The sequence below is a fragment of the Atractosteus spatula genome, chromosome 4, assembly GCF_055471065.1.
Source record: "Atractosteus spatula isolate fAtrSpa1 chromosome 4, fAtrSpa1.hap1, whole genome shotgun sequence".
In the NCBI taxonomy this organism is placed as follows: Eukaryota; Metazoa; Chordata; class Actinopteri; order Semionotiformes; family Lepisosteidae; genus Atractosteus; species Atractosteus spatula.
The window spans coordinates 54,678,990-54,690,193 of NC_142709.1; the positions used below are offsets into that span (position 1 = coordinate 54,678,990).

At 43.1% G+C, this 11,204-nt stretch overlaps 1 protein-coding gene across 3 annotated transcripts; it reads right to left on the bottom strand.

Annotated features, from left to right (window-relative positions):
• Positions 1–1,452: 1,452 nt before the first annotated feature.
• LOC148836607 (coagulation factor IX) lies at positions 1,453–10,919 on the bottom strand. Of its 3 annotated transcripts, none has more exons than XM_088912746.1 (10): positions 10,736–10,919; positions 10,294–10,419; positions 8,611–8,695; positions 7,850–8,013; positions 6,475–6,499; positions 5,498–5,611; positions 4,566–4,700; positions 3,932–4,161; positions 3,519–3,633; positions 1,453–2,528 (listed from the first exon to the last, which is right to left on the bottom strand). In XM_088912746.1, the coding sequence occupies exons 2-10, from the start codon at positions 10,363–10,365 to the stop codon at positions 1,969–1,971; spliced, it is 1,500 nt and encodes a 499-aa protein (XP_088768872.1). In that variant the 5' UTR covers positions 10,366–10,419; positions 10,736–10,919; the 3' UTR covers positions 1,453–1,968. The 3 variants fall into 3 exon arrangements, with proteins under 3 accessions (XP_088768872.1, XP_088768873.1, XP_088768871.1); XM_088912747.1 differs by having other exon boundaries at positions 10,294–10,463; XM_088912745.1 differs by having other exon boundaries at positions 10,294–10,467.
• Positions 10,920–11,204: the final 285 nt, after the last annotated feature.

Consider the following 11,204-nt stretch of genomic DNA (forward strand, 5'->3'; position numbering starts at 1 on the left):
ACCCTTCAAAGACATTGACAACCCAATGCACTTCCTCATAGTTAACACTAAAATATGAATCAGAGGACACAAGAGGAAACTACAAGGAAGCTTATTTAAACTTGGAAAGAGAAGGTACTTTTCTCTGCAAAGCGGTGGAGAGGTCTTGAACAAGCTACCCAGCTGATAGTAGTTCAGATGGGGAGCTGCGTCAACATGCGTAGGCTGCAAAGGAACAAGTAATAGGTTTATTCCATGCTGAAAAGAGAAGAAAGAAAACAACATTTCAGCCGTGGAGCCTTTATCACGGCTGAACACCTGAAGAAGGCTCCACAGCCGAAACGTTTTCTTTTTTCTCTTTTCAGCATGGAATAAACCTATTACTTGTTCCTTTCCTACCCAGCTGATAGTCTAGTTTCAACAACAAAAAGATCCTTGGATCAAATAGCTAGCCAAATGGGCTGAATGGCCTTTTTTTATATTGCTAACCTCTTTTTCTCCTCAGATGTGGTGCCGTAGATGTGCATGAGCATTTCAGCTTACAGTCAGTGATTTTGGATTCTCAGAGTGAAATGAACACATTTGTGATATCTGTGAGGAGATATTGTAAAGCTTTCAGAAAACCACTTAATTACATTTAGTGTTGTTACTTCTCCACAGCCCATAAGAGATTGTGCTAGTACACACATAGTAAAATAGGGTAATTAATCTGTGAGCTTTCCTTTTTAAGGAAAAACAGTATTTTGAGAAATATTCATTGCACTTTGAGTTTCATTGCACTTTGTCTCTGTTGCAACATAAATGGACATAAAGTGTTATAAGCTATCAGATGAATAAATCAGCTCCTAAGTGGTTTCTAGATCAACATTCATAACAAAAAGATATCTCCTTAGTTATGTAATATTGTCAAATTTACTACCATACCAAATGACCTGTTTATTGCAACCTTGCCAATGTTATCGGGTTCCCTTTTGTTTTTGTAAGAGGCTGGAAAGGTCTTCTGGGAAAATTGGCCGAGTTGTTAGTCTATGTGTGTCTACTGTATATCTGCTCAGCGAAGGACTAATGTCATGTCCAGGATGTACCCTGTCTTGAGCCCATTGCTTGCCAAGATAGGCTCCATCTGCCCCGTGACCCTGAATTAGAAGATGTTATTAGAAAACGGATGGATTTATAAAAATGTAAATGCATTTGTTATTTTAATCTAAATTCTGAAAAGACATGCACTGATAGTACTCGCCATTTATTTTTAATATAGGGAAAAAAGTTTACAAATGGCATGTTATCACAAGCCTTTCTCCAGCTATCCAGTGTCAGGGTTTGAGCATAAGATGCTGGATTTCTATTGCCAAACTTGAAGTGGAAAAAAAATATTTGTATTGCTGTCTATGACAGGTTCTGGATGGTAAAATGTCAGACAGCTCATCTTTAACTACAATATATACACACAAAACAAAGGTCTATAACAGAATGATCAGTCCTGACTGCGGATTACCTTTATTTTAAAAATCGATGATACAACTATGATCAATTGGACAACACACATTAATACTGTTCTGGGTATTTTGGAACATACAATGCTTGAACACAAGTTAGTTTTAAATCATACTCCGTATTACAGTGTAGTCTTGACAAATTAGAAGAGTATTTTGTGCATCTCATGGGTCTTAGTATTGACAGTCATGGGGGTAGCAAGGCTGGTGGCATCTTGTGAAGGAATGATTGAACCTGGAAGGAACTGTACAAGAAGCCCACCTTCCACTGGATTGGCAGAGAATTTGGCAGCATGGCAAGATGGCTCCACACTGTGCCTTGGGAACCACTTCGACTGGAAGAGGTCAAATAGGCCACAGATACCTCCATGGGCACCTCAGAATCCCGGCTTTGATGCCATCATACAGTATGTGTATGTGGAAATGCATTTAAGGCCGCAACGTCGGGGGGGGGGTCTGTAGTTGAAGGGGACGGTAAGTGGTTTTCTCCACTGCATCAGACCCTTGTTCGGTTTCTTTTGGCCACGGTGTCTTGGATCCAGGGGAGGAAGTTGGCCAAACGGGTGTAGAAGCCATATTTGCCCTTGGCAGCGCACTCCTCCCCCCAGCTGACCACGCCCGTCAGGTACCAGGTGTTCCGGTAGAGGGCGGCAAAAGGGCTGCCGCTGTCCCCTTTGCAGGAGTCCTTGACCCCGTCCGGGTAGCCTGCGCAGAACATGTTGTCAGTGACCACTTGCGTGGTGGAGCTCATGCACTTCTGCTGGTCCACCACCGGTAAAGCCACCTTGCGCAGGAAGCGGGAGGACAGACCTAGGTACTTGGTGGCCCCCCAGCCGGTCACGAGGCCTATTGCTCCCTCCTGCACCAAGAGCTTTGCCAGGTTGCTATTGGGGAGGCAGATGGGCGCCACAAAAGGCCCCAGAATCACTGGCTCGGCCAGGTAGACCAGCGCAATGTCGCTGTCGAAGGTGGCGTCGTGGAAGTGAGGATGTATCACCACTTCTCCTATCCTGATCTTCTGCTCATCCTGGTCCCGAAGGTACTTGTCAAAGTCCCCTGCGTGCAAGAATTGAATCGATGAATCAAATTAAAGCAAAAAGGCAACAGCACAGCCATTCTCTCAACTTTGCTGAGGTGTGTGTTGAGCTTTATAACTGAAAAGCCTTCAAAATCAAGATGAGAATTGTCTAGTTTTAATTAGCACTGCAGTGGTAACAATGATGGCATATGATGGTGTAGCATAGGCAAAACCATAGTTTAGTTCTCACCACTATGTTGGCAGAGCGATATAATACTTCAAGGCGTCCTTAAAGAGTTACAGAGATGGGTTGATGATTGAAGTCACAGCAGCATTTCCTCCTTAAAATGTGATCCCATCCGAGCTCAGAAGCTAAGCAGCCCTGGGCTGGCTGGAATTAGGATAAGGGGCTTTCACAAGGAAACCAAGATGGCTGCCACAAATGGTATTGCTGGACCAGTGAGCAGTGGCATAGGACTTGCCATCCTTTAAATGGGATGTTAAACCTAGGTCTTGTATATTTGAAGATCCCATGGCACTGTTTATAAGGCTAAATTTAACTAAATCTCCTTTGTTTATGGTGATCTAAACTCTCATTGATCTAATCTGCCACATTGCAGGGATGCTAGTTTATAATGACTGGCAGCCGTCACCCAGGTGGATGTTGATAGTGAACGAAAGGGGTGTCCTCCTGCACGTACGGTGCTTTAACCCTCTAGGATTAAAGGTGCTATACAAATAATTGTGGGTCATCAACATGTTGGTGTTCAACACCCTTACCCATGCTTTTTACCTCATGGGGGCAGGAACTTCTATGGACACATCTGTGGGTTAAATGTCACAGATGTTCCACAGGGTTATCAGAAATGTGTTGCTGTACAGCTTTAATTACTGACTGATGAAAACTAGAGTAAATCCTGAGGCTCGACTTTCTGAAAGAGTTCCACAGTGCATGTCCTTGGGTCCCTGCAGGCGGCAGGTCCCTGAACCCTGACCTCTTGTGCTCTCCTCTGTGATTGGTCACTCACCAATAGTGACGTAGTCAGGTTTTTCCTGGAAACAGTGAGCAGCACTGAGGACCCATCGCTCAGTGATCAATGATCCCCCACAGAACCCATAGCCATCTTTCCTGTGAATCAAGACCTAGCCAGCAGGAAAACAGAAGACCAGTAAAATCAAACTACATCACCATAGTTATGGTTATGAGGAGAACTTTTCCAAATCTGTGTTTAGTAGATTAAAACCTTCCATTCAGATTACAAATCATAGCTGAAGAAGCAGCAGCTGTTCACCAGAACCTCAGTGTCCCTTTTCTTCTTTTGAAATATAAAACGGAGCAAGTCTTTTTCAATCTTTTTGTTACAGATGCTTGATGCTGTTAACCCTGAAGTCCATTTTGTATTTGCTTACCCAATGCCCTCTCACAGCGATGAAGACTCACCTGCCAAGGGCTTTGCCCCTGTTGCTGGAGCATGCCTCCCACGATGCGGGTATCTTCGTTGGCCTCCAGGACGCTCCCCTCTGGGCTGTCTGTGACGTTACCCTGCAAGCGTGTGTCATTGAGCCAGGGAGAGCTGGTCGAAGCTGTGTTGTTTAGATCAAAGATGTCCGACTCATTGAGGAGAGAACGAGTGTAGCTGACATCCTTGTTTTTCCCGCAGGGGAATGGAACTGAGGAGAAAGACAGTCTTGTAGATCACAGACACCAATCTCCTCTCTTCAAAACCTCTTCAAAAAGTATTACATTTGGAATAATTTTATTGAGCACCGCATTGGAATAGCCAGCTGTCTGGGGGCTCCTGTAAGACTGTCAGACTGTTCTGACACAGCCATCCATATCTGGCCATGCTGCAAACTCCATGGTCAGAGTTTGCACTGAAAGAAAGGGGTGGTGTGTTGCTCACTGACTTGACTGTAAGATCTCACTGTTTCTCTGAGAGAATGGTCAGAAATCAGAAAAATAGAGATACAGGTTTAAGGAGAGAGACTCTTCAGGATAAAGAAAGAGAAACTGTAAAGAGGACACAGTGTTGATACAGGAATAGCGTGATGGCAGCTCTTGTGCTCCACAGTACCTGCTTCTGCACACCTCTTCCCATCTTCCTCCAGCTTGTACCCCTGAGCACAGCTGCACTGCACACTAACCGTGCGGAACCTGTTTATGCAGTACTGCTGGCAGCCCCCGTTCTTATACTGACACTCGAAGACTTCTGCAGACAAAAAAGTGATCAAGAGAAGCAGTCATCCCACTACCATTAGACCCAGTCTGGTCAGGGTAAATAACCTGCAGGAGCACAAGCCCTTTGTACTTTCAGTTAGGCCTAATAAACAGCCAGCACACTATCTTAAACTATTGCCGTAAAAATGACAGTACCATAAACAAGGCACTGTCTAGTAAAATTCAAGACTCAGACACTGCCAAGAATGTTTTATTAATAGAATACTAAGCTTTAAACTGAAAAGAGGTTCCAAACAGGAAGAGCTTTTGTAGATCCTCAATTAAAGAGCTCTAAAACCTTCTGGACTGTGACATTTAATATGTTCGGTTTCCAAATACACATTTCACTCCTGTGGAGATGGGAGAGCACTTGCACGTGTAAGACTGTGTGTTCTGATTACAAAATACATTGCTTAGGTTAGGATGATGTGAAGTGTAACTTTCCAGCATTGTCCTGCAGACATCCCAAGTAACGGGATAAGGAGGTTAAGCCCCCTGATGATGAAGGAGAGGAATTGTGGCGGCTCTTGGGCTATACCGAATCTGCAGCTGCACAGCTTTTCCCATCATCCTCCAGAATGGGGAATGGGGGGCGCTGTTCATTAAACAACTGGCTGGTTACTGTGACCAGTAATCTTGACTACAGCTGTTTTGTGTTATCGTACCCTTGTGAGCTGCTGAACATTCAGGCGTCCCGATAAATGCTTCTGTGGCAGTGTTGGGAGAGTAGACCTCATGTCTGCACGCCATGTGTCAGTGGCACGAGCTGGCGGCCAGGCGATCTTTTACCTGTCTCACAGTTTTGCCCCTCATAGCGGGGGGGGCAGAGGCACAGGTAGCTGTAGCGCTCACTGGTGCAGATCCCTCCATTTTGACAAGGGTTCTGTTTGCAGACATTTAGGTCTGAAAAAGCCAGAAAAAAGTATATATATCATTTTGGGCAAAAAAGACACACAAGAACAATTGAAAATGAAAGGAGATCTTTCGGTCTTGCTCGTTTTGCTGCTGGTGGTTTATAGAGAGATGAATTTCAACACTATTTTTTACAGGTTCCAGCGGGCTTTTCAGTGTTTCTTGTATTTCTCTTGACCTGAGAAGACCGCTTCCAGAAATCAAAGCCAGAAAAGCTCAACTTGTTTTCAAGAGGGCACACAGAATATAAAAAAGCATTTTTTCACAATACACACTTTGATACCACTGTTGTTCTTATGTGATTACTGCACTAGAGTGTAGAGTCACGTAAGAATCAAAATCACTTAAAAATCTAAAAAGTGAGATTTCTGCTTTATCCTAATGTGAAAATCTACCCCAAAGAGTGTTTACTGTTGACGGTGTTACACAATGAAGTTCTCACAGATAGGCACAGTGCCACAATGCTGCCCTCTTGTGGAGCATTGACGTAGTGCTAACATCACAATAGTCCTACAGCAATGGAGGTTTGATCTCTGTGACTTGTTTAGTGTGTCACTGTGTTTTGGCACTGGAATCTTACTCATTTACCACAATATGGCTCCATATACCAAACTTTGTGTTTCTTTTCAGCATCGAATCAACTTCTAGTAGTTTGTTTAGAGTCTGCATGTTGATGCAGCTCCCCAATTAGAATTTTTATGTCTACAGCCTTAGCCTGGGCTGCGGGTTTGCACGCCACTTATGTGATCATGCTTGGTGCTAGAGGCTGCACTGGTACTGTACTCATGAAATCTGCTCCTGCAGATGTCAGTGGTGCCAAGAGTCTCTAACTGCTGAAGGCAGCAGCTACTCACCTTTGTAGTGGAACCAGAACTCCATCTGCAGGAAAGCAAAGACAGCTTTTGCTTTTAAAAAGACAGGGTTAGAACAAACATTATCATCAGTATCATCGTGGTGGCTGTAATGTTTATCCTTTGTATACAAGTTTTTTAGCAGCATTTGGATTTTGACATTTATACTCATCTGGTGTGAAATAGCCAATTGTTTTTGAAATCTTGTTTCTTTGCAATGTCTCCCATACTGTACAAAGTGATTGAGGAAGAAAAGACAAACACTTCTGGCCTTTGACCCATTTCAGAGCCATTAGTCGTCTGACCCCAGTAAGCCCCACAGCACCTGGTGTCAGATTAGTGCTGATTGGAATAGTGAAGTGGCTCTCGCCAGTGCTGCTGTAAGCCCTCAGGGGGCACAGTTTTGCAGAGACTTGAGAGAGCCATGGACTTCTAAACCCAGCCTAACCTGGTGACATCCTCTGCACACCATCACTCGAGGACTCCCAGTTACAATCAGCTTGTGACGTGACTGCATGTCACAAGCTTATCGTAACCCAAACTGGACCAAACTGGCAGCACCAGGATTCTAGAGGTCAGCCGGGGCTTGGAGTGAGCACCTTTACTGGCTGAGCTACTCAACACTCCCCATCCCCTTGTATAGAAATTGTGTCTGATGGGAAGCATCATAATTGCATTATAAAGAACAGCCACATTACATTTATGTTTAACAGGGATGAGCTAAGACAGACATTAAACACTCTCCAACTGTTAAGATGGCATTTTTTTATTTTGTCCAGATGACTAAACAGTAGAATGCTTAAACTAGGTGGAGAAGATCGAAGAGAGAAACAGAGAAAAATCTGAGTGAAATGCAGTAAAATCAAAAGATTTGCTACTGATTTCTGAGTTTCAAGCATTTTTCAGAAAGACACTAAGATCTTTCTGCCTTCATTGATTTCTGCCTGCTTTATCCAGTCCAGGGTCACAAAGAAGCCAGTGCCCATCCTGGCAAGCAATGGGCAAATAAATGGATACCCGCTGAATAGGATACCAGTCCTTTGCAGGACACAACATTTTCTTACTGTACAAGTGCTATATGTCTTTGAACTCTGGGAGGAAACCAGAGCACCCAGAGAAACCCCATGAGAACATACAGTACAAACTCCATGCAGAAAGCACCCCAGGTCTGGAATTGAACCCAGAACCCCAATGCTATAAGGCACTAATGCTTCCACTGTGCTGTCTAGAGAATAATATAATAAAATATAAAATAATGAATGCAAAACAAAAGGAAATAACTTTATCATGGAATTCAAAAAAACTTCTGGGGTGTAACCACGTATTTCTAGAATTCCACCCCAACATTCGCCTTCACTCTCTCGTGTGTGAGTCCCACCGTTTTCTCCCTGGTTTGGTAGATCTCCTTTGCTTCCTCAAAGGAGCACAACTCCTCGTAACACTCTCGTTCCAGGTTGCCTGGCCGAATTTCCTCCAGAAAGGAATTAGCCCTGGTCTTCCGGATTTTCAGAACCCTGTCAGCCTTCGTCCTGTCCAAAAACACTGGAGACGCAAAACATACACTATCAAGCACAATCAGTCAGAAAGGTACGCCTCTGGTAGAAACTGTATGTGCACAGAAGAGCCAGTTATTACACACAGGGACACATAAATGTTTAATGCAGTAACGGATAGATAGTATACTAGTGGAAGTCAAGAGTATCATCCACCAAATGTGTTTCACGTGTATTCTGTAACATGACACAGCACTTCCAAAAAGGAGGAGATTGGTTTTGAACCGATATACCACTGACTTTTCAACTGTCTGGGCAGATGAAGATTAGCTTTTATAGGTCAGAACTGATGTGATCTCATGAATCTCCAAGCAGTAGTGGAGAAATTAATCAGGGGGCATCCATTACTCTCTAAAAAGGTGGTGATAGTTTGTGCTTCCGTTGCTCTACTGAGTTGAAAAAATCATCCTCATCAGTGAAACTGGTGGATAATTCACTATGCCCATGCGATACTCTCCTGCAGTAGCTAGTTTAATGAAGGAATCTCTTTCACAGATGAGAAAGGAACTTGGATTCCTGAAAGTCTATCCTTTGCTTAATGTAAAAGGATTCCTGTAGTGACCCTGATGTCCTGCAGTATACTCACCTGAACTGAAGGCTGTGTTCAGGCAGACCAGGGAGAGAAAGACAAGGAACAGGGAAGATGGTAGCATCCTTATGTTTCTTTTCTTCTGCAGAAGTAGAAGAAAAAACAAGATTGTGTGTTAGAGAGTGCTAAATTTAGCCAGACTTGCAGGATGCTAGGAAAACAAACAACAGAAAGAGAAAAAGAGCTTGGGAAAGAGTTCACAGGAAGAAGCCTTGGACATCTGTTTCCTTGCAAAGGAAGGTAGCATGGTGATCCTGTGATCGCTGGTATTATGCCATTCTGAGGAACACTAATTCTGCAACTGTGAGGAGCAATCCATTTCTGTGTCCGCTAGCGGCACACTGCCTAGTCCCTCAGTCACCACTCTTTTTTCTAGTTTTTAGTGATTTTCTTGAATCTCTTTTTTGTACTATGTTGTTTTTCTGAGCTTCCCTTTCCCCTCATTGTACTGCTGCCTGTATACAGAACTCAAATGTCTTACTAATTTGAAATCTCCCAGGTGTAACTTCTCCCAATTTGTAACCTCCCAATTTATTAATACTGCTAGTGCCCTGTGAACAGAACACACATTTTGACCAAATAATGTCTTCCAAATGTAGATTAGTTTCCCCTCAAGGGTTGTATAAAAGTAATTTAGAATAAACTTTCCTGAAGGGACTAATGCTGAGGTGCCATCAGCAACATTCAGCATCATCAAAATTCAACATGGAGTTGAACAAAAAATGAGTTCAGTATATACTGTAAGTTTCTTCAGTTACTGCCCCTGCACCAGCCTCCAGAATCGGAGGGTATGTGGATGAATGTTGCTAACAAATTTAAAGTCTGAAAATGTCCTGTGTAGGATGTTGCCAGTATGTTAACACTATGAACTGTTTGAAATCCCTTTTAATATTCTACACGGGGGGTGGAAAAGGCGTGACACCATTAAGAGACTTTTCAGATTGTCTCAAAACAATTAAAACTGCTAAAATATTGATTTGATAAGATGTAAAACAGGTTACAACTTAATGCAGAAGTGAAGCTAACACAATTCTGACAGCATTAAGCACTGTTGAGCCTGGTGAGTTGTTTTGCTAAAAAAGATCCACTTTTGTGTATCATTTCTGTAATGTGGTTTCAAATATGACCATTCTATGCTGCTGAACTATAAAAAAAGGAAACAGTGCAGGACAACATGAGTAAAAGTGCCCCCCGCCCCCCTAAAAAAACACCTTTGTTCCTTTGCAAGAGCTGGTAGAATTTCCAATTTTAAATAATAATGATACTAGCTAAAGGTCACATTAACATTCAAAGCTCCAAGCCCCACAGAAAAAGCCTCTGGGTGCATTTTTAACTGGACAATTTCTGACTTTTGATCAGAAACTATGAAATGAGAGGAAGTATAGGATCAACTAGACTAGAACAACACACTTCACTAGTTAGCCCAGAATTCAGTATGCTGGAATTGCACTGACACTAAATATTCCTTGCAACTGAACCCTTCCAAAACAAACAATGGTAAAACAGGAAAACAGCAACCACTCAGCACTTCCCCACTGTCATTCCTCACAGCTCGGTCTGGCAAACAGGACTTTTCAGACACCCAAGCAGTCAGCCACCTGGTGTCTTGAAAGCCCCATCTCTTAGTACCTACTCAGAGTACTCAGGAAAAAGGTTAAGAAAGTGCCAAGCGCAACTCACCATTATGTCCGTGTCTGACTGTCCCAAGGCAAGGAATCCCTGTGCATTTCCAGAGTTGTCGATTAACCTCATTTTAAATATTGACACAGGGAGAAGTTTCCAGTAAATAGTGAAGAGCAGAAATCCCTGAAATGGAGGATGGAGTAACTTTCATTCAGCGGACGTGGGGTCTTGCTTAGAAGGACATGAATAGGAAGGAAAGGAAGAATTATTAGAATGTAGCTCTATTTTCTATATGAGGAATGGGGGGTCCCAGTCTTTAAAGTCCAAAGGGAAGCAGGAAGGTCTAGATTTTGATAATAATGTTCCTCTAAACCAGGGGTGGGGAACCTTTTTTCTGCCAAGGGCCATTTGGATATTTATAACATCATTCACGGGCCATACAAAATTATCAATTTAAAAATTAGCCTGCTATATTTGGTCAAACATTTAATTAACTCACCCCTAATGTGATGGCTGGGACTGCTTCTCTTTGTTGAGGCGTGTGATGTTAGCTGGTATTGATGATGTAGCTACTCGCAACTGCTTTTCCAGGTTTGCGTCGGTCAGTCTGGAGCGCAGTCGATCAAACAGCCACTTGCTATCATTGAGTTCCCTGACAGGTTTTCCCTTCATCTCCATGAACTGCTTGACTTCATCCCGCAGTTCGTAAAACACTGTGTGTTAACACTTTCGCAACGTGTACACTCCCAGCCTGCCTGGCACTGACTGTCCTCTGAGTCACCTCAATACAGGCAGATGGGCCGCGGGCAGCCAACGAGAAACATGCGTCTGTCCCATCATGTACTCGTATGTGTCCTGTCTATCCCGTAATGGACATTCCTTGCTTGTCCCTCAAAATTTACGTTATTATTATGATTCACTTATAAATTTATGTTGCTATGAAAAAAGCTCCTAGATTTATTGAATTT